The following is a 25,176-nucleotide window of genomic DNA, read 5'->3' as shown; positions in this document are numbered from 1 at the left end:
AATGTCGTAACTCGTAAACAAATTATATAAGATAATTATTCTCTATTAATTTTAAAGTGTAACCGAGTAAAAATGGAGCAAGCATTAAATACGAAAATAGGGAAATTAGCCTCCCAATATTACAACACCTGTGGCCTATTTTATAAAGCTACAACTTACAATTTACAAGCGGAAGTCTCGCTCTATCACATAGGGTTAGAAAGAGACTTCCGCTTGTAAATTGTAACTTGTAGCTTTATAAAATAGGCCACTGGAGGTTTAAAATTTTTAATAGTGCTCAAGAAAATGCCGGGAGGTTTAGATATTCTCGAAAGAAAAATGAAAAATTCCATCGTTAGCGCTCACTGCAAATAGCGATGAAAAGGACCTGTGTATAAGTTCGAAACTATAATAGTGCAATTTTAATTTTGGTGACGACAAACATGTACTATGACATTCTGCAAAAAAAATCGTGCGTCTTGATTCCGCTAAAGACACGTCGTGGGAGGAACTGGAGCGCATATTATGGAGGTACCTGCTTAGACAATGGATATAGAGTCAGAAGCTGCAAGCGGTAGATTCCTGCTATTAATAGGTACTATCTGTATATACCAAATTGAAGGCAATAAAATACTTTACTATTACTTACTATTATGTTTCTGTTATATTCATTCCACTCTTTAAAACCTTTTCTACATAATATTAGGTCTACTTGGGCGGTTTACAAGTAAATTTTTTGTTTGACTTCTTGTAAACAATACAGTTATTTGTTACAAGAAACCAATAAAAAAATGGACTTTTAAACCGACCAAGTAGACCTAATATTATGTGGGACAAAAGTACACGTATGGATGCATATGTAGTTGTACACGCACACATACATACTTAGTTTCCGGGGAGAATCAGAGATGGCGCTTTCAAATGAGTTTCCATAAAATGCTTCAAGAGGGCTCTCTTTACCTATTATACTTACTTTACTCTTTGATCTATACTATCATATCATTCACTTCAAATTCGCAGATTTCATTCATAAAAAAAAGTTGAGAAAAGAATCCAAAAAAGTTGATTTGTCATATTTTCATTAGAGCACATCATTTTGTTTATTCAAATTATAGTGTTAATTAAAAGGTGAGTGTTTATTAAATGTTTTTTCACCGAATTGAATCATAAAACATGACATGTTAATCGTGACTGTTGATTTCTATTGATAAACACTTACGTATGCGAAGAAGTGCGTAGATTGTGATTGTTTTTAAGATGAGCGAAGAAGATAATGCCTTGGTGAACCAGTCGGAGAGCAGTTCCTTTGAGGATCTGGCAACAGCTCATGAGATAGAGGAGGCGAAACTAGCCGAGGCCGCAGCAGCGGAGACCGAGAAACCCATAGAGAACAAAACTGACGAGTGGCAGGATGTGCTCGGATCAGGTGCCCTACTTAAAAAGGTTAGAAATGTCATTTCGTTTGAATTTATTAACATTAAATTTATGTATTGTGTAGGTGGTCCTTGACTTGCTGGATTAGTAAATAAATATTCTATGGACCATGATGTTCACCTTGTCAATTAATAACTGGTCTGTTTATTGTAGATTTTAAAGCCTGGAGATGAATCAGAAGGCCTAAGACCACACAGAAGTGATATATGTCGGATAAGCTATGAGCTCAAGATCCGAGGCGGCAGTGGAGACATTTTTGAGAAGAGGGATCATGTTAAAATTTATCTGGGAGATAATGAGGTAATAACCATAAAAAAAACCTACTTATACCACATGTTTGTGCTACTTAGAAAGTACAATATGTTTCAAATTATTTACTACTAGCGAGCTAGCGACCTGCCCTGTCTTTGCATGGATTACGCAAAACCTTAACAAATCATAAACAACTCAACCTTCCTCAACAATCACTCTTGATAGGTGAAAGTTGCATGAAAATCTGTTCAGTAGTTTTTGAGTTTATCATGAACATACAGACAGATGCGGTGGGGGACTTTGTTTTATAAGGTGTAGTGATAACAAAAAGCAATAGAGTAATAATTTTACTTTCTAACAATAACTATTATCTTATCCTTATCTGACATTTTGATAATATCTGGACATGTAGCCTTACTGTCTAGATGCTGTTGGCATTAGTAATTAGAATTAGTCTTAATTTAGAATATCATGTATATAAATGAAATAATATTTTATTTTATTGAACATTTTGCTAAATGTTCAAAACAATAAAAAAAAAATGATTTTTTTTGTTAGATTTGGGTAAAAACCATATGTTTCCATAACTAAGAGAAAGATTTTTTTAGGATATTCAGAGAAATTGCTCTTTTTTTGTACAGAACAGAATAGGCAACTATATCTATCCACTACATTTTATCAAAACCTGAGGAAAAAAATAACAACAAAATAAAAAATACTTATACTGTTTAAATGTTTCAAGATTTTTTTACCAAATTTGTACTTTTGCACCATTACACAATGTCAGGTGCCCCAGTAAACATTATGTAAGCAGATTATATAAAGGATGAAGGAACATTGCATCTTATTAGAAAATGTATGCTAATTAGATTCCATCTTTCTAGATCCTACAAGGATTGGACTTAGCACTCACACTTATGTACAAAGGGGAAGAGTGCCTTCTTCAAATAGCACCTCGATTTGCGTACGGAGACGTAGGACTGAAGCCTGGTGAAAACCAAGGTTTGGTCGGGGAGAGCACTCCGGTAAATTATGAGGGCCCGGTGATCGGTCCGGAAACGTGGTTGGAGGCTCGATTGGAACTGCATGATTGGAGCGAAGAACCTGAACATGAAACCTTGCCCATTGCCGAGAGAATGGAAATTGGGTGAGTCTATGATTAAATTGCCCATTGCTGAGAGAATAGAAATTGGGTGAGTCTATGATTAAATAGACTGTTTGTCAAATATTACTATGCCAATGTATTCAGTGACACAGACGCGGATACGCGTTCCGCGGCGGTGGGTAAACGGGACATCGCTATGTTCATAGTGCTGTCTCACTCACACGGCGGATCCGCGTTCGTATGACCAAAGCTAACATAAGATAAACCTAATATAGAACTTCCATAGGCAAGACAAATTTAATTGAGTATGTCTGGTATCGTTTTATTTTGGATCTAAAGACAACACACATACAATAACAAATATCACGTCACCAATGACGTTACACCGTTAAAGTTGTTTATTTTGATACAGAACAAATCAAGGGTAATTTGAATGTATGTATGACTCACGTATTTCGATGTGTGAATATATTTGTCGTGTTGACCTCATTCCTAGGTTAGTTAAGTGAATTAGGTAGGTAACTATGTTACGGATTAGGTAAACATGCACATATCGTCATCATCATCATCATCATGATCATCGTCATCATCACCATCATCATCATCATCATACTGGTGAGCATAGGCCTCTCTTTGAGTACGCCACTTATCCCTGTCCCGAGTCAACCTCATCCAGAAGCGACCGCAATCTTCCGAATGTCGTTCACCCAAAGAGCCAACGGACGCCAGGCACTCCTTTCGTCTGTAAGCGGCCACCATTCCGTTAACATTTTGGCCCACCTGCCGTCACTCTGCCTGGCAACATGTCCCGCCCAGCTATATTTAAGTTTGGTAATGACGTATCCGACGTCTTGCACCTTGACGTATGCCTAAAGATACGTGGACAACAAATGCTGTTGATTAGGGTTCCGTACCCAAAGGGTAAAGCGGGACCCTATTGCTAAGACTCTGCTGTCCGTCCGTCCGTCCGTCTGTATCTCACGAACCGTGATAGCTAGACAGTTGAAATTTTCACAGATGATGTATTTCTGTTGCCACTATAACAACAAATACTAAAAACAATAAAATAAAGATTTAAGTGGGGCTCCCATACAACAAACGTGATTTTTGACCGAAGTTAAGCAACGTCGGGCGGGGTGAGTACTTGGATGGGTGAGCGTTCTTTTTTTGCCTTTTTTTGCATTATGGTACCCTTCGTGCGCGAGTCCGACTTGCCCGGTTTTTATTTTTGGTATCAAAACTATGGCAGGCGTCAGCAAACTTTTAAGAGTCTTTTCACTAATCTGACTAGAAGTCGCAGTCTGTAGGAGTCTCAAAGTGCAGCAAATGTTGCTTTGAGTAGTTTTAATTTTTTGAGTAATTTGAATAATCACAATCGTTCGAGCCGCATGACTCGCAAACCGCGGGGTTCCGACCCCTGGTCTATGAGTATTACTATGTTTGTGGTCTGGTCTTCTCTGATGAAAAAAAAAATAAGCCCATTTGCAGACCCTTTTCTAGTTAACCACCTTAAAAAATAGGTTTTCTGTTTGACCCGTATGTTTGTATGTATGTGTGTATGTTTGTCAGCGATTATCTCGCGTTTGGCTGAACCGATTTTGATGCGGTTTTCAGAAAAGTGTTTTATATATAAGGATCGAAAGTGGAATGTATCATATGCATAATTAAGTTACTCGTTTTAACACATTCACTGCCAAGAACCCGCCAGGTGGGTTAATTTTGTATTGGATATGGGGCGCTTGGCTCTGAAAATGGTTAACATCTGTTTTTAAACATATCAATCTTATCATGTTATAAAATTAGCACACATTGTTGGCACAACGGAAACAAATGTCCCATAATATGCTCCAAAATACTAGATCAAGGCTACTGTTATCAATGTTTATGTGAGGTACCTCTGATAAAGCCTGACCTGCAGGAATATTATGGATGGCTTTATCCACGTGACAATTTTATGAGTTATTTAACTCTTTAAAATGATGATGGTGAGGCAGCAAAGATTAGAATCTGCAATAATAATATGCAAATATCATTTCGTGATTGTAGCAGTCAGTGGCATATAATTGTTGTGCAATCTGTGTATTGTATGTTATCTATGCTGATGAGATCGTGTCATAGATGGACGCGGCGGACATGATAACAATATAATTGTTTGCAATGCTTAAAGGACATGTCTGTATAGTCTATACCACTTATGTTTAATGTAACTTAGGCTTCTAGCGCACACTTTTAATAACACAGTTACAAAAAAAGTTATGACGCTGTATAGCGCCATCTACTTCGGCTGCCAAAACGGCGGCTTCCATATTTTGCAGTACTTTACGTACTTACCTCTCACTTTTCTTCTGATGTTTACTCGTTTGCATTGCATTTCGTAATTGTAGCATTGGGATAACATGAAGACGTGACTTTGGTTTTGTTTCACAGATATTTGTAAAACATTTTGCCTTGTCCTAAATATTTTTAGACTCCGCACAAACTGCTTTAGTGTCACAGCGAAGCTAAGTATATAAATAGGTCTCTATCATGTCTTGTATTTATGACTTGTTATTGTTGTTAGAACTCGCCGCCGCGCGCGCGGCAACTGGTGGTACGGGCGGGGCGAGGCGCAGCTGGCCGTGCAGCTGTACCGGCGCGCGCTGGACGTGCTGGACGAGGCGGAGGGCGGCATCACCGAGCCCACACCCACCGGCGAGCTCGCGCCCACCTCCGACGAGCTGCGCGCGCTGCTGGAGGAGCGCCTGCGCGTGCACAACAACATGGCCGCCGCGCAGCTCAAGGCCGGCGTGTACGAGGCGGCGCTGCAGGTACGTCTGTGCTGTAGGCCAAAGCCAAAGGTTATGGCGCCATCGCTCGAAAATATTGCCTTTGGCCTACTCTCGAGTAGATGGCGTTAATATTCATACTTATTTAACAAGTTACACATATCAGTGAAAGAATAATGATGAAAGTCAAATGGCGTTCTAACAATTTTAATCTTCTGTCGAAAGATGGCAGTAAATGTACTCCAGCTACATAATTTACCATGACAGTAACTCTTATTTCAAATTCTCTTTGATGGTACTATGAGTTCCGACCTATTCTAATTTCCAGGTCGTATTAAATTAAAACCCGAAAAAAAACGGACTATACTACGTTAGAAATCCATAACTACTTTTCTCAGATATTTTCAGTATGATATGTTTCATAACCTATTGTCTACATTTTTCAGGCAGTGACCCGCGTGCTATCCTGCCAACCACAAAACGCGAAAGCTTTATACCGCAAATCGCGCATCCTATCCGCCATGGGCCGTAACTCCGAAGCCCTAGATGCGGCCCGGGCGGCGGCGGCCGCAGCACCCGACGACGCCGGAGCGAGGAAGGAACTCCACCGCTGTGAACAGAGGGCCACCAGGGACCGCTCGGTGGAGCGCCGGCTGGCTAAGAGGATGTTAGGCACGCAAGCACCTAAAGGGACGCCGGATAAGAAACCATCGAAAGCTAAGGTAGGTAAGACAAAACAAAAAACAACCTGTGAGTTCCTATAATTGGCTTTCTGTATCCACTATAATTTCTATGGTATTGTCATAGCTGTTGGTTCTCCAAATAAATAAAATAAAATAATAAATAAATAATAACACAAAAAACAAATAAAACACAACAAAACAAAACAAACAAACAACACACAAAACACAAAACAAGACAAAAGGACAACACACAAAAGGAGTCCGTGCTCCGATTCTGTGTTTACGGTCACGCCTAAGGCCAGGCGCTACGATTTTTTGTCGTGCAATAATTTTGTCGCAGAAATGCAACGTATCTGTTTATATGTTGGTGCGCGTACATGCGACAAAAAATATGTATTACAGCGCGATTCTAAAATCGTGTCGCAAAAATTTTAATCGCAGTGCGCGCAGGCTCTAAATGTGTCGGCGGGTGCAACATGCTAGAGTGTATGCACTAGCATGTGAACAGAGGGCTACGAGGGACTGCCGGGCTAGAACATGATTGGCGTGGCGGTATCTCGCGGCGAGATTTACTACCAGTCCCTCTTTTATTAACATAATTAGAAAAAGACGGGTAGTCTATCTCGCCGCGAGATACTGTCGCGCCAGTCATGTGCTTGGCCTACTGGTTGTTTGAACGCCCGCCGGCTAAGGCTGTCGCTGTTGGTCATGCGAACGCAAAAGAGCAGCCCTGATGAAAAACCAGGTAATCTAAAGGCCGCCCCACGTTAGCGTCTTTTGAGCGTCTTTGCATTTTTGCAGTTTTGCATTTGCGCTAACGTTGAGTCGAGCAGCAGCAGCCATAGAGTTGACCAGACGCTGACGCTCGGGAGACGCTAGTGGAGGGCGGTGGCCCTAAAGCCAAGCTGGGTACTGAGATCCATGATAGAATTAGCACTTAAGACTTTCAGTTGAATTCCAAGATTTTTAGCCAATGGCTTTAGCAAACAAAGACACACATGGCAGCGTCTTTTTCTCACACCTATGCTGGCGCCATCCGTAAAAAACTTCGATCAGCCAATACAATTACCTACCCCCTTAATATTCATAAATCTATAAATCTTTACAGGCCTAATCAACAAGCGATTATTAGCGAATTGTGGTTTGTAGCGCGTTTATGAATAAGGGGGGTTAGTTGATAGTCTTTGACTAATTGTTGTGAATTTTCCGTCGGCACAGATGCTGATGTGGGGCCTGCTGAGCCTGCTGGTGGGCGTGGCTAGCGTGCTGGTGTACCGGTACAAGATGCAGGGACATTGATGACCATGCTGCAGTGGGTTGAGCTGTAAGTGTACTTAGAATAGAATAGAGAGCGTTTATTCGTGACGAAAAAATAAAACAACAAGTAACACAATAACATAATGGTCACTTCATTCTTATACACGGTGTAACATGAGGTAACCGAATAATTTTAACCACGCATTTCTGAGGTCAAAAGAAAGAAAAAAATGTAATATGAGTTTAGGTAAATTTATGAAAAAAAAAATTTTTTTTTGTTTTGTTTTTTCAATTTTTTTAATGTATTTACAGTACATAAAAAATAAATGTTATTGGTAAACTTGTTACTTAAAATTGATTTTTACATTTTTTTTTGTAAAACCTACTTTTTGCTAAGTGTTACTTGTCACTTTTTGACATCTATCAATAAGGATAGACTACGTCCCATAGCAGCAACATCACAATCAAAAAGGCCTTTTACACTATGTAACAATAAAAACTAACTAAACTTTTTTTTTATTAATATTATCTCTGAAACTAGGCGAATTTCAAAAAAGTTTATAGGACATTTTTGTCTCTAAATATGATCAGGAATACGCTGTTAAAATTATTCGGTTTCCCCATGTTACACCGTGTATGACCAGTTTAGAGGAAAAATCGACGACAGTCATTTTAAGGTGCAGTGTCAGGCTTTCTTAAAAGGCAGCTCTCTGACCTTTTGGACGCCAATGACGGAGATATCCGCATTGTTGGATTTGTTGGTCCAACGCCAGAGACTGATTAATCTGTCACAGACCACAGAACAACGTAGACCTACGTGCATATGCATAAAGTTCAATTTCAGTTTTGTCACTCCGGTGACGTGGCGTCCGAGTGACAGCTTTTGGGTTAATATTTCAACTCACTATTACTACTCATATTCATAACAAGCCCAAACAGGGCCTTTTAAGCACTGCCCATAAATAAAAAAATAAACAAAAGTATCAACAATATTTAAAAAAAATATACTTTTTTTTCAGAGAATTGATATTCCAATGAGGCGGTTGGATGGGGAAGGTCGGCTACGTACAGTTCATATCATTATATACGCTTGTTCGTCACGCTTAAGGCAGCGAGCTTCATATCGAGCAATTAAATATTATGCTACTTAAATCCTTTGAAAATGCAATTTTACATTGCCTATTTTGTATTTTTTACATGATATTTTTTATTACAATTTTGTTAAAAAGCTTCAGATTTGAATCTGAGTATGCACTAATGCATCTATTGCACGTAACGAGTACAGTGACGAAATAGACTTCTCTTAATTATCTGTAGATGTGCAGTCGACGTCAAAGATATGTTTACAGTTTTGCACCTTACTCCTTTGTAATAAGGCGAAAAATGTAAACATATCTTTGACGTCGACTGTACATAACTCATCGGTTTATTCTGATCATTTCGACAATTTCGTACTTAGAGCTCAAGGGTTTCCCGTCTCCCTAGATATATCAACGTGCATTCGTCAAAATCCGATAGGAAAAAGCTTTATGTCCGCGCAATAAGAGCGAAAAAGCCGTCGACGCGCCGGCCGAGCCGAACGACGACTTTTTCGCTCTTATTGCACAGACATAAAGCTTTTTCCTATCGGATTTTGCCGATTCCGCGGCAACATAATATTATGTGGGGAAACCCTAAAGGCCGAGCCACACCGGCTTGCGTGTGCGTGACGTGCGCTAAAATGTTGGATCCGCACACGCACACGTCACGCAAGCGGTATGCCATCTCTCATATGGATCTGTATACTACAACGCCGCACGCGCACGTGAACGTCACGCACACGCAGCCGGTGTGCACAGGCCTTAAATCGTCTACGATTTCAATTATTTATTTGTATGTGTCTATATATCTATAGATCACATAATCACAATGAAATTGTAGACGAGTCGAAGCCGATTTAACTACAAAATTTTCACTATCCATTTGGCTGCCGAAACTTGCTCTTTTCACTAAACCGATTGCTGACTTGTCACTGTTCTCGTTATATGTAACACGGATATTTTAGGGTAGACACTTGTACTTTATGTAAAATGGGTGGAAAGGTTAGGTTAATTAGAGTTAACATACACTCTGTGATGCGATCGCCAGGCTGCGCTAGCTTACTTACAAACAGAGACTAATAAATAAAGTGTGACTCTCATATAAAGTTATGTTCCTCAGAAATAAGGATAAAGCCCTATGTATTTTGTATACTTAAAAACCATCAGATAAGTTACTTTTTGAGGAATGCAAGTTTGTATGTTTTTATTATTTACTGGTCTCTGCTTTTAATTGTCTTTCGATTGTGCATTTATGTCGAAATTTCAAATATTTCAATATGTATATATTTTGTATAAACCTGTATTTGTCTCATAGTTGTTTTTGTTTGTGTAGTGCCAAAATTGGAGATGTAGAATGTAATATAAGAATAAATATCTATCGAAACCGTGTAATAAACATTTAAAAATATTTTTCGATATCTACTTTACTAGTATAAGGACAGATTTATAAATCGCATTCCACAATAACCATTGAAAAAGCTGACTATCAGGGTTGGTTAATAAAAGTTAAACTATATATTTTATTAATTATTTACTTTCAAATCATTGGTGCTTTAATTTCTGCATTTTTGTTCTATTAACATTATATTATAGATGCTTAAATTGGTTATAAAATTGAAATAAAGAAAATGGAGGGCGATCATTATTTTTATAGACGTAAAATCATGGGTATATACGCAAAGTAGACAATTATCGATATTAATACTTCAATCGTATTGATACAAAGTAGAACTTAAATAATTGGTCTAAACACGCAATATAAATGTGATTTCACTGTGAACATGACGATTATTTAATTAAAGTGGAATTCTCGAATTGTGGACACTGAAATGCTTACTGAATGAAAAGGCAAATTAATATTTATAATTATATCTAGTAGTATCAATAAGCCTTCATATTCAAATGTCTCCAACTTCGAGAATATTTACTTCCCACTTGTTTTATAGAATGTACACTTCTCATGCCTAAAAATATTTGAATAAATATGTACTCAGTTAGTCGGCAACGTCCAGCGTACAAGCAACAGCAGATGTTCCTAAGCGGGTCAGGTGTTCAAAATGATCTTGACGCGACTTTATTGTTAAGAGAATAAGAGCGTGTCAAGGTCATTTTGAATACCTCACCCGTTTAGCAACTTCTGCTGCTGACTGTACGTAAACCAAAAATGCATTTAACTTGAAGGAATCTTTGTCCACCGGCATTTCTTTCAATTCAACTTTTGCTACTAAATTAAGCTTATGTTAATGCACTGAAGGTGTAAGAATTTCAATTCTATAGAACAAATGGGAAGTACCTCGCCCTTTTACATCACATTGACTATAAATACTCTGATATCATATCAGAATATCATTATAGCAACATGTGACGTAGTAAATTAGATTTATTTTAACTTAGGACAATGGTTTGGTGTAAGGGTCTATAACGCCCCACGTTTAAAAAAATAAATAAAAACATTGTTCGATTAAACACTAATAAACGTTGTTGAAGACACTTTTTCTTTTATTTACATACGTGTTAGAGTACGTAAGATGTTAGAAAGTAATTAAATTCTTAATTAAGTTTTTCTTGAAGTAAGAGACGCCACCTTGGAATTCAACCTTGACACTAACGTCATTCTAACATCTAACGTACGATTTTGAAATATATTTCTAAATAAATATTTCGTATATATTTTTTTGTTTTTGTAAGAGTAGCGACTCTAGCTAGTTTTTTTCACATTTGTTACATATCATAACATAACATCAACTCATTGAAGTATCGTGACTAGAAATAAAAAATAAACTTTCGTGACTTAAAAAAAAAAGATACACACTGATGTTACATCGGAATGCTTTGGGACTTTTTCAATTGTTATTGAACCATTTATGTCAACTAAGGCATGACGTGATTCAATTTGGCCCTGACATAGTGTCGGTAGGTCATGTCATATATAATCTATCTATCTAATACCTTTAAAGTTTAAACGAGCAATCCTTGTTTACTTATTTATTTATTTATAGGCCTTTGCCCAGCAGTGGGACACAATATAGGCTATTAAAAAAAAATGTATATATATTTCGGCGATCTCGGAAACGGCTCTAACGATTTCGATGAAATTTGCTATATGGGGGTTTTCGGGGGCGGAAAGTCGATCTAGCTAGGTCTTATCTCTGGGTAAACGCGCATTTTTGAGTTTTTATATGTTTTCCGAGCAAAGCTCGGTCTTCCAGATATTAAATAATAATATATGTGTACGTCAGGTATAGTCAACGACAAATTTACATTGCTTATTGGAGTGCTACGCAACTTCGTCCCCTTTTGATTTAATTCAATATTCTAAGAAGTCATTTCATACAATGTTAAACTTTTTTTTTATAAATTAACGTCATAATTCCGAAACGTCATTGAATATGGTCAAATAATACATTTATATATATCTAGGACACGTTTTTCTAGACGCGGTAGATAATTATGTCAACCGCGACCGTAAGTCATTATAGTTCAGCCCGTTTTATGTTAATATTGTCAATACAGTATTGTAACATTCTAGCACGACTAGTTCTAATTAAATCTATACCGCCATACAATACAAATTTGTAAATTAAAATTTGGTTTTAACCCATTTCCAGGCCGCAACAATCTACAAGGTTTTCCCAAAAAATCTAAATATATTTATTCCAATCACAGACAAGACATCTCTGCCACGCATACGGTAATTTTACTCCATGTTCGAGTCGAAAGTGTCTTTGTGTGACGTCCGTGTCTTTTAACGGACCAATCACGGCACGGGACTTCGCTCACCTCGTTCCGCGCACCCCCGCATTTTTGGCATCATCGGTTGCATGAAATAATTGCTCTAAACTCGGTCTAGAGGATTCCTAGTCTATGATTCCAATGAATCCAGCTTTGACGATTTATTTGAAGCCAAGTCACATTTCCCGAAATTGCAATCGAATTTGAAACTTTAATCTGAATATTCTGAATGGTAAAGTTGAAAATTCTATTGGCGCGTATGTGGTCAATAAATCGTACTATGCCTGGAAACGGGCTAAGTAAAATTTTACAAGAACGCAAAATAAATTCATAGTCAGACTCACAATGGCTCCTATGAAAGAGAAATATCTACCTACAACGTAACACTGAAGCAACTGGCAATCCATTGGCCACCTGACTTGGTCACATTTTCTTTAGTATATTAGGTAAACTGGCGTTCAAAAGTGCATGGACACGTTTCAACCGTAATATTAAGGCATTACGGTCGATATCTGTACATCTTTTTCAGTTTCAGTACTGGGAAACCGGTTGCCAAATAAAAAAACACTCTACATAAATACTGGAATAAGAAAACGCTAACTATTCTAATATATCACAGTCTCGACTTACTCACAAACGCTTGCGCTATCCAACTAGTCAAGTGCGTTAGACCTATTATCTCGGCTATGGTAACTAAAGCTTGTATAGTGAAGGTCATGGCCACGAAGTCGTAAAGCAGCTTTGGCGAGAAGACCGTCCAGACGAATAGATGGTGTCGGAACACGGTGGCTACTACGCAGTATACGGCTACGGAGTATACTCGTTGGAGGGCGAATATGTTGGTCGCTCGCCATACTGTTTGGAGGTATCTGCAACAAAAGTTTGCGTTAAGCGTCCAGAATTGGCAAGGAAAGAAAATTAAAAGTTAGATAAATGCTGATTCTTGATTTATATCCTCCTAAGTCCCAAGGTCCTAGCTATAGTACTTATTCAGTTCAATGAAATTTAAATCATATTCGATTGGAACAAAATTGCTTTTGCTTTGTTTCGTTAAATTTTTGAACAACGCAAAATCAACTCTATTTCTTACATTGTAGGTTCAAATTTCTATGGCAAATTTGGCATTTTGCATTTGTATGACTGGGCCTTAGGAGGATATGTTTCCTTTTTGTTCGCTTGGTAAGAGTCTAAATTCCAGCTACCTAAAATTTGCCTTACTGATTAGCGTACAAGGTTCTAGTTGATAATAAGGCATAAGGCGCAAATTCGTTTAACGCGTATGTTGCTGAGCGCATGGTTACGAATAATCAAGATGAAGCGTTTTATAATATTTCATAGAGGTTGACTCAGATGAACATTTTTAGGGACACATGACTGGCATGCATGACACATTGATCACACTGTATGAAACTACTGCATCATACAGAATCCGAGCGCGTTACAGTCGGTCAGTCGCTTTGTGGCTTAACCCTTTACCAGGCTGACATTTCAAAAATGACAATCGAATGTCAGTCTTATTTATCGAAAATAGAACACATATTTGAAGTGCCGTATGTGGGAAATATATATGCCTTAGCCGATAAAGTAGGGGTGAACTGAAAACCAGCGCTGTGACAGCTAGTCTGTAACACAGCAAATGCTGAGTCCATCCCTATTGTCACACTATTGGTTGTTTATGTGTAAGTTTTATAACATAAGAACGATTAATGTCAATCTATGTTAATTTCATTGTTGCTGGTTCAACATGTGAATTTTTTGTTTTTATCGTCTTTGTTTTCTTGTAAGTATGGCAATAAATAATTCTTATTCTTAAAGGGTTAATTAAAAAACTTGAACTTGACATTAACACTTCAAGTCAATAAGCAGGTTCCACCCCTTGTGTTCAAGTAAGATCCCTGGCGGCATTGTAGGGTCTGCCATCTTGCGGTCCAACTCTGGAACTAATCGGCCTGTGACACTCACTGCCTCCAGCTGCTGGCCTCGGCCGCCAGCCGGCAGTAGAGCGCGGCGCCGGCGAGCGCGGGCCCGGCGTAGGCGTGGATGCCCATGCGCAGCGCCACGCGCACCGCGCAGTACGAGCGCAGCCCCACGTAGCCGGACCCTAGGTCTACTGACGCTAGGCTGTTGGAGTTGCCCTGTAATACATATAAAGTTGGTCAAGCAGATCTTGTCAGTAGAAAAAGGCGGCAAATTTGAAAATAGTAGGCGCGAAGGGATATCGTCTCATAGAAAATTTGAATTTCGCGCCTTTTTCTGACGCTGATTTCTGACAAGATTTGCTTGACCATCTATAAATCGGTTATTACAATTTCATACTTATTTTGTTTTAGTTTAAATATAATCCCAAAATAACAATGGTTTTAGGCAAAACACTCGTTTTTATTTTATTTTACACTATTCTTATTTTATGATATTTTTTACTTATGTAGTTTAACACCGGGAGACACAGACACAGGGGTCTAATTTTACCAGCCAAATAATTACCTTGAAGTTTTAAATCTATGTAGGTATAATTGAATTTAGTTTCTCATTTCTCGTGTTTAAATTAATAATTTAAATTTTGATTTTGCATCCATCCAAATACAGAATAAGATCGACATTTACAAATCCCCGAAAAGTTGCATGGTGCTTGAATGACTTTTACGATCATTACGATCAAGTATTAGTATTAGGCAACCAATTGAGTAAAACCGATAAGTGACTATTAAACAATTGAGCAAAAAAGATGTCTGTATGCAGGTATTCCAACTAACGTAAAACACATGAAAGACTAACCTGGTAAAAGAAGAAAAGACACCCAATCCAAACGTGCACCAGCGTCCGGCTCAAAATATCCACCACCTCCGTATTCCTCCCCGATCTCGAATCCAGCAACTTATGGTCCATACACTTCGACGTCAACACACAAGTTACGTACACACTCGGCACCATTATCACATTATGCGGCCGCATCAGCAGAGCGATTATCAACATTAAGTCGTTCAGCATAAGGTGCGACATCGAACGAGCCAGATTCAGCTTCACTTCTTCTAAGTTCCAAGGTTCTTCTATCATGGGTTCGTAGAAATAGTCCTCGGTTTTCGCTTTAGATTTATTGTAGTCGAATCGGTTGCTGCTTACAGTGTTACGGGTGGCTGGGTTGACGCCGCAATTTTTGAATACACCGACGTAGGTTAGAAATTCGAATACGAATTGGGCGATTAATATAAACCAGAAGACATTGACTATATGGACCGTGTCCCAGGATTTAATGTCTTCGAAGGGCGTGTCAAGAGAGTCGGTGGCTATGCGGTAGCAGAATATGCATAGGGCGGCGGCTGTTGTGAAGATTGTGTGGAGGTGGCCGAGGTTGTTGGTGTGCCGGAGGTTGTAGAGGCATATTCCTAAAGTTGCTACGGTTCCTAGAAGGAAAATATACCCCAGTAAATTCTCTTTGCTATTCATTTATAATCAATTTAGAATAATTATGTGATAATCGTAAATTTTGCTTAAATATACCCATAGATACATTGATGTTTCTTTAGATTAATATTAGAAATGAGTATTGGTGTCACTCGTTCATCAATCATCCACGAAAACCATCATAATCATTTGATTTTGTTGATCAGTTCTGGACTGCAAGTTCAATGTCTATGGTAAGTTTTAAGTAAAATACTTACCAATGACTAGATGTGCTTGGAGATAGAAGGCGTTTTCGGGCGCCTTCAACCAGTCCGCTGTATCCGGAAGGAACAGCCAGCGGTCTCCTGTCTGGTTCATTGTCCTTAAATACCTGCAACATTAACGGAACATTACAGTACGGTGAGTTGGTCTACAGTTAATCAGTAGTACACAGAGAATCAAAGCTTTATTTTGAAATTGTGACGTTGTCAACCCGTGCTATGAAGAAATAGCGCTAAAATTTTACTATGTTAATTTTGAGAAACGAGTAAAACGATGGACTATCTACTTTGGTACTGGAAAGGTCAGAGGCCTTCCTAATGTAACTATAAAGTGTTTATTATAAAACTGTCATATTCACCTGTGTAAAGCAATAAGCAGCACCCATTTCGGCACGATCCCAATTCCGACCGCACTCATCCTTTGCTCCAGTTCAGGTTTTTCCTGCACCTCCGTAGCGCCGCTCAGTTTTCTCGACAAGTATATAACAACCACCGCCACCGTCCGCACTAATATGAAGAACATTAATGTGTTCCAGAAGAAATACCACGTCATATGCTCTTCCTCTATAAAACTGGTACCAAAGAAGGACCAAGAATGGAACAGGGTACCTATAATTAGTAGATAATCTATGGCGTTCAAGTCTCTCAACAAAGACAAGTCTTTAATCTTCTCTACGCTCGTTTTGATGATCCAATACGACATGGATAAAACACAAGAGACTAGCAGAAAAATCGCGAGCCAGATGCCTCGCATGGAACAAAGTTGTGTTTTAGTTTCAGTGATATAACAGGAGAGAACTAGGATGCTGTTGGTGATTGCTAGGACGCTGATGAAGGCGATTATTGAGCCCCATGTGGAGGTGGCGTGGAGGCGATGGGCGCTGTGCTTGCGGGAGGTTTCTGGTTGGAGGGAGTAGAGGGTTATGCAGACGAGGGATACTGCGATCTGAAATAATAGAGACGAATAAGAATGATAATATTGGGGCTATTCATAAATTACGTCATCTCAATCTGTTTTGGAATTTACGACGTTAAATGTTATATTTGAAGGTATAAGTAAAGCGGTTAATCTTGTTTTAATATTAGCGGTTGGAAAGAGATTTATTTCCTCAATCAAGAAGTACGGAATAATTTCAATTCTTGAGTGTTATTTGTCAGTTAACGTTGAATAAATGCGAAATTTGGTAATAATGAACTTGTCGAGCTATTTAAGCAGAAATATATGCGTCTAGTCAGTCTTGTTTATGAACATATTATGTGCAATTTTCAATCAGAAGGTTAAAGGGTTACTAGGATACTTAAGCTAACGTTCTATTTCTGACCGCAGCTATACTACTGCTCCGACACGTCGATGTCGATTGTCAATTTCCATAGTAAAATGAATGACAGTAACGTCGCAATAGTAGTGCAGCTGTCGTTGGAAATGGACTGTCACCTTTATCGTCGGTTGTCAATAAGGCGCTATTTCCATATAGCTATAATTTGAAATCAACCTTATCGACAACCGACAATGTTGTACCTTTTGGTTGAAAACCTCACATAGGTATTATTTAGGCATTGCACACTTACACAATAAAGTAGAACGATGCCCACTCCTATTGCGAACAAGTCGAACCCAACAGTGGCCTCTGTAAGGTACTCGGCCATCTTTTCCAAAGAGTCCTCGTAGAATTCCTTGGCGATCTTGGCAGCGCTTTTCTCCCCTGTGGCGAGGTAGTGCGCGAACTGTTTCTCGGCACGTTCGAATTGTTTGTAGAATTCTAGAATAATGGAGAAAATGGATTTAGTAAAGGGATGACGCCGTTGTAGGGGAGGTTGATTTCCTCGGAGTAATTTTAATAAGGAGGAATGGGAAGCTTTGCATGATTTGCGGTGGGAGCTCGAAAACAATACTCGAAAGTAATCACGGTTTATATCCCGGTCGATATAAGTCTAATTGATTTAGATGTAAAATTTGTGAAGGAGAAAGGCGATACCCTGCGAAAAAACCTTAGGCCCAAGCGCCTCCGCACAACGCGTTTTTTGTGACATCCACCAGCTGATTTTAAACGCACCTGTCTCAGTAGCAGCCTTGCCGGCGCACTGATCGGCGTTGTGCCGCGCGGTGATGTGCAGCAGGTAGAGGCGCTGCAGGATGCCGGCCGGCAGCAGCCCGGGTAGGATCCGGCCCGTGCTGTCGCCTGGAGGCGGCGCGTTCAGCAACCACGCTATAGTCGGTGCTAGGTCCACTTGGGCCACTGTCGGACCATGGCTGTCACTGCAACAATTATTATTATGAGCGTTTTAGAGGTCTTCTAGCTAAAAAAAAATTGATACAAAATCACAGACATTCTAGCTGGGAATAAGTAGAAAGTAAGTAGTGCTGGAGATGTGACGTCACTCCCATGGTTATAGGTTCCAGTTTCCGACTGTGTCGCGCCTGCCCACATGTCCTGTCACATACAAACAACACTTGGAATCTTCCTCTCTCTGTCTAACGCGTTTCTTTCTCTGTACTCAGTACTCACGGGTGCGGGCACTGGTAGGGGTCGGTGCGAGCCGCGACCAGAGGCACCAGCACCTCGGCGGGCGTGGAGCCGCCGTGTCCGCCCGCGTCGCGCATGCCGTGGTCGCCACACACAAATAGGGTGCCCGGCCGGTCCTGTATGAAAAAGAAACCACTTTGATAATTTTCGTAAGTACAGTCAAGTGTAAAACATGTAAAAATATGGGTGCACAAATCATCTCAAAAATATGTCCCATGGCTCTTATGTCAGCGAATTAGGAATTATGGGACATATTTTTGAGTGAGTTGTCTACACTCATATTTTTACACTGACTGTACATACAATTACTACCTACTTAAGAGAAAAGCGGTAACGTATGTAAAAAGCAAGCATTGAAATGTTCCCAAATACGGAGAGCCGTTTGAGTTTGACCGTTAACGTTAACAGCGCCCTCTGGTGTCACAGAAGTGAACTTTGCAATAATGGCTTTTTCAAAGCTATTTTTGCTATAAAACTTCTAGTTGGGCCATCGTGAAGCATCTTCTTTGAGCAAAATATCGTATGTCCGACTGTCTTCTGTCTTCAAGTCGCATTTCTCAACTGATTGTTTCCGAAATTTTGTGAGCGGGTTAGATATGGATTTTTGCAGTAGCTACTTAGATCTAAAGCTCACAAGAAAATATTACATGAAATTGACATACCCATTTCTGCATAGCCTCAAAGATCTTCTTAACAACATCGTCCATTTCCTGCAGCTTCGGCTTTATCTTAGGGCTCCTAGCGCCCTCTAGGTGTCCAATATGGTCTAGACCTAAGTAGTGGAGCACTAGGAAGTCGAACGTTGGCTTCTTCTTGTCGTCGGGTGTCAGCACTTTGTCCAAGTGCCGGGTGACATTGTTGTCTACCTGTAAAGAGTAGTGCAATTTTTGATTTGGGTGTACATGGGACCGTTTTGGGTGTGATGTGTCTGCAAATTAGCTATAGTTGATAATAATAATATTAATAATCTAGAGATAAAACGTCAAGATTGCATGCAATAACCTTAGACTTAGCTCTAATTTAAATTTCAGACTAGAATTTCTCAAACTAGTAGACTAGGGTGGTGGTGTCTCTCTCTATAGAAAACCACTGGACCTGCAACATTCCTTTTGAACACAAACCTCAGCGTAATCCGTAACGTAGAAAAACTGTGGTGCTATCAGATTCAGCCCAGAGTCCAGGGAAAAGTCTGAGCCAAGTGTCATGTAGGTACATAACGGTGCGGCGCCCTCTCTCGGCCGCCACTCCCAACATTGTACTATTCCACCAACCTGAGTATAATCCGTAATATAAAAAGACGTGGTGCCATCAGACTCAGCCCAAAGTCCAGGGAACAGTCTATATAACGGAGCGGCGCCCTCTCTCGGCCGCCACTCCCAACAATCTGTTTAATAATTAAAATTATACTATTCTACTAACCTCAGTATAATCCGTAACATAGAAAGACGTGGTCCCATCAGACTCAGCCCAAAGTTCAGGGAACAGTCTGAGCCAAGTGTCATCTCCATACTTAACGGAGTGGTGCCCCCTCTCGGCCGCCACTACCAACAATCTGTTTAGTAATTAACTTTATACTATTCTACTAACCTCAGTATAATCCGTGACGTAGAAAGACGTGGTCCCATCAGACTCAGCCCAAAGTCCAGGGAACAGTCTGAGCCAAGTGTCATCTCCGTACATAACGGAGCGGCGGCCTCTCTCGGCCGCCACGCGCAATACTCTGTTTAAAAATTAAAATTATACTATTCTACTAACCTCAGTATAATCCGTGACGTAGAAAGACGTGGTCCCATCAGACTCAGCCCAAAGTCCAGGGAACAGTCTGAGCCAGGTGTCATCTCCGTACATAACGGAGCGGCGCCCTCTCTCGGCCGCCACGCGCAACACGCTGTCGCCGCGGACGGCCGGCGCGCCGAAGTTCAACGCCACGTCGGCGAAGGTCGATACGCTGCCTGTCATCATGGCCTGAGGGATGGACGGAAGTAAGTAAGTAAATAATATTCTTTATTGTACCAATAATTATATTAATTATACATTTTACATACATGTAAAACAACAAAAAACATAAAAGGAAAGAAAAGAAAGTTATAGTTACGCGCCAGAACTCGAAACTACATATATTAACAATCTATAATTTCTTTCCAAAAAAAATTGTATAATATAACTTGTATATACATAAACCCTGACCAGTAATATATGAATATGATCCTTGTCAAGAGGGCGCTGTTATTCTGTATAGGGTGACAGTTCAGAATAGTATGAAAAAACGCATTTAATTGATTTGCAAGACCGAACTGATCCCATAAGTGTTCCGTGAACAAAATTTTGCACGGAACACTAAAAATTTGTTCCAATGAAATATCGTAACATGGCGTGTGCTCATATATTCCTGGTCAGGCTTTAATAGGAGTCAGAGAGAAATAAGTGTCCTGATGACAGTTTTGAAAATCACGAAACTCTCACAACCGGTTATGGTGGAAACATGCCTAATCTAATAAAACTACTGAATGAGGAATGGAATAATCATCAGGTACGCTTTACCCAAGGGCCATGAAGAAAAACCGTGTCGTGGCCTTCGAATACATAAACCCCTTGCAAGATTGTTGCACGGCAAAACCAGCGTTACGAAAACATCCTGTCTGTTTTGTAAAATCACGCATAATAAACAAACGAATGCATGGTACAGTCACCTGCAACAATATGTTACTCTTCGAAGGCCGCAAAAATATGTGACACGCTCTAATGACTCTACAAATAAGATCTCTTCAGAATTTTTCCGGCCTTCGAAGACTGTACGGTATTGTTATTTGAACCAAATGGTGTAATACACATTGGAGCGCTGTCGCCACTTAGCGGTCATATCTGTCCTAATCGTAACAGACGCGTTTTGTTAGAGAGTGAATCTTCTGTATTATTTATTCTGTGGCGGTAGACCCCCGGATTGTGATGGGTAGTTGTAGTGGCGCCCTCTATGCAGAGTTTTGCGTAATATTCCCTATTGGAATACCACCCTACATACTATAATACCGGGCTACATCTCCATTTTAAAGGATATATGTAAACGGCACCATGAACATTCGAGAAGTAGAAAGGTTAGGCGCATGCGTTTAATTGTAGCACAATATAATGAACAATTTTGTCAGTAACGATTGGTAATTAGTCGGTGTGCGCATGCGTGAACTGCAACCAATGCAATCATGTCGATTACTGGGCCAAGAGCGCAACTGCAACACTAACACTTCGTGCACTTATGCAAGCTGACTGACTAGGTGTGATTCTAATGCTTACGGAAATCGGCCAATTCGAACGCTAGAACTGGGGGCTTAGCCAAATTGACATCTTCAATAATGTATTGTAATAGTCTTGTAACTTTTCGTAGTATTTGTTAACCAGCTACTTTCTTTAGAGCACCGTACAAAACTTTGTTTATTTTCGTTTTTTATTCGGCGTTTGTCGATGTACAATAATTATCATATTAGCAGGGCTGATTCAGACGGCGCGCGAACTCGCATGCGATTTTAGTTACATTGCGGTCTGTTCATCATCATCATCATCATCTCAGCCATAAGACGTCCACTGCTGAACATAGGCATCCCCCTTACTGCGGACTGTTGGTTACGCCCAATTCAATCAACCGACCAAAATCTGCAATGTAATGAAACTCGCATGCGGGTTCTCGCTTCGTCTAAATGAGCCCTAAGGCTTCTTGGTGTAAGAAGGTCAAAATATAAATAGTAAATACCAAAGACTATCCAGCTAATTAAAAGTTGTTAGGAATGCAAACCTAGACAAAATGTAATTCAGGATGCAATAAGGATGTTATTTTATTACTTCCTTTACTACCTTATAATAATTATTATCACTAGCACTACTAACAGCATGCAAAAAAAAAGCAAATCATAATCTAAGCACACATCTAAGCACACAACCAAAGAAAATACTTCAAGGCTTATCATTCTTAAATCAATACTCATTAAAATTACTTACATTTCATAAAATTTTATAACATGTTCATAACATGGTTTTAACACTAGCCAACTCCACAGACCGTCAACTCTCAAAGCAACTGTTTCAATCCAAAACAGGAAAAAACAAATATGCTGCCTACATGACCACCTTAAAGTGTTTTCTTTGGTAAAAAAAAACAAGCGGTGAAATTATACAAAAGTGACACTTGCGAATATGTCCCGCCAGAAGTTTATTGTGCGCCTCCACTGTGCCCTTTCCTTCTTAAGTTCTGGAGACTGTGCATACACAAAAAATACAAGTAATGTACAATGCTACTATGTGGTTATCTGCATCATAATAATGTTAATTAATAAACAGGAACAGGAGCTCCCTGTTTTAAATACTGGTAATTTGTGTTGTGTATTTATCACAGATATTTGTTCCTGACTTTTGGTTGTTTTCTACGTATTTAAGTGTTTATATTATATGTGTATATGATTGTCTAATACCCACAACACAAGCCTTACTGAGCTTGCTGTGGGACTAGGTCAATTTATGAATAAAATGTCCCATAGTTTTTTTTATAAACAAAGATATTATCATAGGCAGGTATTCAGTGTCAGGGCTCCTTAAAGATGACTGCAAATAATATTGAAAGAATTTTAATTAGTAATATTTCAGCAAAAAGTAATGTAATTGATCAGCACATAAAAGTGTTTTCTTTGGTAATGTAATTGAACAATGTTTGTGGTAAAGGTTGACAGTAAAGTATCAAGATTTTTTTTCATGTTTCTTAAATTATTTTATCTAATATTCAATGACTCAAGCTTGTACTATGTATTCTTTGTTACAGAGAGATGTAACATAACTGCAAAGCATTCAAAGTTGCAATGCCACAATTAAACCAAAGAAGTAGTTAAACAGTTTATTAATTAATTCTAGTCCTGTCCAAAACCACTAAACAGATACCGCAATCCACTACCAATACAGCTCTTACTGAAACAAAGAGCAAACGGCCGCCTGTATATCTAGCGAGGACCAATGGACTCAAATCAATTACTCAAATATAAAAAAAAATATTCTTGTTCCTAAAGGACTATCTACTGTTTGATACACAGTGAGTTCTAATAAAATTAATATAAATAATGTCCTTCAGTATTTAAAATTTCAAAATTCACTCATACAAGCTTGAGTCATAATCTCCTTCCAAATACACCAATATAGGTTATTTATTACCTTAATCCTGGGCATTGTGACTGTAGGTGGTTCTGCTACGGATACATATATACAAGCAGATTTGTTCTTCAGAAGCTGTCCGGTGTACGGCATGTACTCTTCTGTGACAAAGTCGTAGCGGAGCCCGTCTATGACCATGAGAACCACTGTGTTCTCTCCCGAGTTGTATACTTCTTGCCCGTCAATACTAAAATTGAAGAATATGTTGAAAGAGCAGTAATAAACTATTTAATACAATGAAACCTTATTAAAAAAAATATTGAGTGGTTACTAGTCTTTAATTTATAAACACTTGATTTATTTTTAGCTCTGTAAAATAATGACAGCAAAAAATCTATAAACTCTTATATACAAGCGCTATTTAAAAATAAAATTATACTGTTTTTTTTTTTATATATTATTGAGTAAAAGCAGAGTAAAATGCCAGTAGACATCAAAAAGGGCATCTAAGCAATTTTTTGAACTGGATCTCTTTTAACGAAATACATAAAATTTATTAAAATGAATAGCCAAGTAGTTTGTTTACCTGACTCCACCAATAAAATTCGGCAAATTATTCATATGCGCCAAATTTCCCGAATGATACTTCAGCGGGAAGAAACCGAACATAAACAACATTAGGGCCCCTAGGCCCATCACTAGCAGGCACAGGCCGGTCCATCGGTGTTGTACCCACGATAACATGATGACCGATCTCCGTGACTACCGGTCACAAGCACAGCACTAACTACTTCCCGAAACAGTATCAATCATCAGTAGACCTTCCGTAACTCAATCAAGCATTTACTACACTTTCGATACAGCTGCTCATTGAGTCGTGCCGAGCTGAATAACCGATTTGTGTAATCCGTTTATAACCTAATGATAAAAGTATGTTGTCTTTTGATTAGTTGATGACACGTGGTTTACAAGAACCGATAACTACACGATCGATATGAATGTCCAATGAAAGTAATAAAACGTTTTGCGGCTGTTTTAGGGTAATAATAATTGATAAACATTTTCTTATTTTTCCCCGTTGACAAACATCTTATCTGACAGTGACGGACCGGTGAGTGACACTGACATGACAGTGACGTTTCGTATGCGTTTTGTTTTTGGATTGTTTTTTCTTTTGCATTTTTTTTGTTTCAACGTCCTTATTTTCTTTTTTAACGCGTATTCAAACCAGAAAAAAACCTCAATCATGTACCATTTCTTTCTCCTTATGGCACAAGAAAGAAAAGTTAGAAAAGCAAATATACAACGCGGCAAGTTACGTATGTGTACTATATGTGTTCGGTTCATGACTTTCATGAGCACCTCATTAGATGGCGCTATTTAAAAAAACCGGACAAGTGCGAGTCAGACTCGCCCACCGAGGGTTCCGTACTTTATAGTATTTGTTGTTATAGCGGCAACAGAAATACATCATCTGTGAAAATTTCAACTGTCTATCACGGTTCGTGAGATACAGCCTGGTGACAGACGGATGGACGGACGGACGGACGGACGGACGGACGGACGGACAGCGGAGTCT

General features: G+C 39.1%; 2 protein-coding genes across 4 annotated transcripts; one reads left to right on the top strand and one right to left on the bottom strand.

Annotated features, from left to right (window-relative positions):
- The first annotated feature begins 977 nt into the window (after nt 1-977).
- LOC134671899 (peptidyl-prolyl cis-trans isomerase FKBP8) lies at nt 978-11,044 on the top strand. Of its 2 annotated transcripts, XM_063529758.1 has the most exons (8): nt 978-1,107; nt 1,237-1,422; nt 1,567-1,713; nt 2,550-2,812; nt 5,331-5,577; nt 5,982-6,257; nt 7,437-7,546; nt 8,497-11,044. In XM_063529758.1, exons 2-7 carry the CDS (start codon nt 1,237-1,239, stop codon nt 7,515-7,517), a joined length of 1,200 nt encoding a protein of 399 aa, XP_063385828.1. In that variant the 5' UTR covers nt 978-1,107; the 3' UTR covers nt 7,518-7,546; nt 8,497-11,044. The 2 variants fall into 2 exon arrangements, with proteins under 2 accessions (XP_063385828.1, XP_063385829.1); XM_063529759.1 differs by lacking the exon at nt 978-1,107 and having other exon boundaries at nt 1,114-1,422; nt 7,437-7,542; nt 8,495-11,044.
- Nucleotides 10,073-24,668, bottom strand: LOC134671897 (GPI ethanolamine phosphate transferase 2). 2 transcript variants are annotated; one of them, XM_063529755.1, is made up of 13 exons: nt 24,184-24,668; nt 23,658-23,844; nt 22,652-22,717; nt 20,229-20,438; nt 19,136-19,339; nt 18,456-18,589; nt 18,003-18,205; nt 17,518-17,708; nt 16,308-16,894; nt 15,946-16,058; nt 15,062-15,687; nt 14,249-14,421; nt 10,073-13,155 (listed from the first exon to the last, which is right to left on the bottom strand). In XM_063529755.1, the coding sequence occupies exons 1-13, from the start codon at nt 24,339-24,341 to the stop codon at nt 12,900-12,902; spliced, it is 3,108 nt and encodes a 1,035-aa protein (XP_063385825.1). In that variant the 5' UTR covers nt 24,342-24,668; the 3' UTR covers nt 10,073-12,899. The 2 variants fall into 2 exon arrangements, with proteins under 2 accessions (XP_063385825.1, XP_063385824.1); XM_063529754.1 differs by lacking the exons at nt 20,229-20,438; nt 22,652-22,717; nt 23,658-23,844; nt 24,184-24,668 and adding an exon at nt 19,595-19,719.
- Nucleotides 24,669-25,176: the final 508 nt, after the last annotated feature.

This window comes from Cydia fagiglandana, chromosome 16 (assembly GCF_963556715.1).
Source record: "Cydia fagiglandana chromosome 16, ilCydFagi1.1, whole genome shotgun sequence".
In the NCBI taxonomy this organism is placed as follows: Eukaryota; Metazoa; Arthropoda; class Insecta; order Lepidoptera; family Tortricidae; genus Cydia; species Cydia fagiglandana.
The sequence above is the reverse complement of the archived record's forward strand: the minus strand, read 5'-3'. Positions and strand labels throughout refer to the sequence as shown.

What these genes read in the sequence shown, in the direction of transcription:
- LOC134671897 (XM_063529755.1), bottom strand. Translation starts at nt 24,341, where the DNA reads ATGTTATCGTGGGTACAACACCGATGGACCGGCCTGTGCCTGCTAGTG. An exon ending in TTGAGGCTATGCAGAAATGG is followed by an intron (nt 18,590 to 19,135) that starts GTATGTCAATTT and finishes TTTTTCATACAG; the next exon opens with GACCGGCCGGGCACCCTATT. An exon ending in GTCTTTTCTTCTTTTACCAG is followed by an intron (nt 14,422 to 15,061) that starts GTTAGTCTTTCA and finishes TATGTATTACAG; the next exon opens with GGCAACTCCAACAGCCTAGC.
- LOC134671899 (XM_063529758.1), top strand. Translation starts at nt 1,237, where the DNA reads ATGAGCGAAGAAGATAATGCCTTGGTGAACCAGTCGGAGAGCAGTTCC. An exon ending in TTTATCTGGGAGATAATGAG is followed by an intron (nt 1,714 to 2,549) that starts GTAATAACCATA and finishes CCATCTTTCTAG; the next exon opens with ATCCTACAAGGATTGGACTT. An exon ending in TGTACGAGGCGGCGCTGCAG is followed by an intron (nt 5,578 to 5,981) that starts GTACGTCTGTGC and finishes TACATTTTTCAG; the next exon opens with GCAGTGACCCGCGTGCTATC.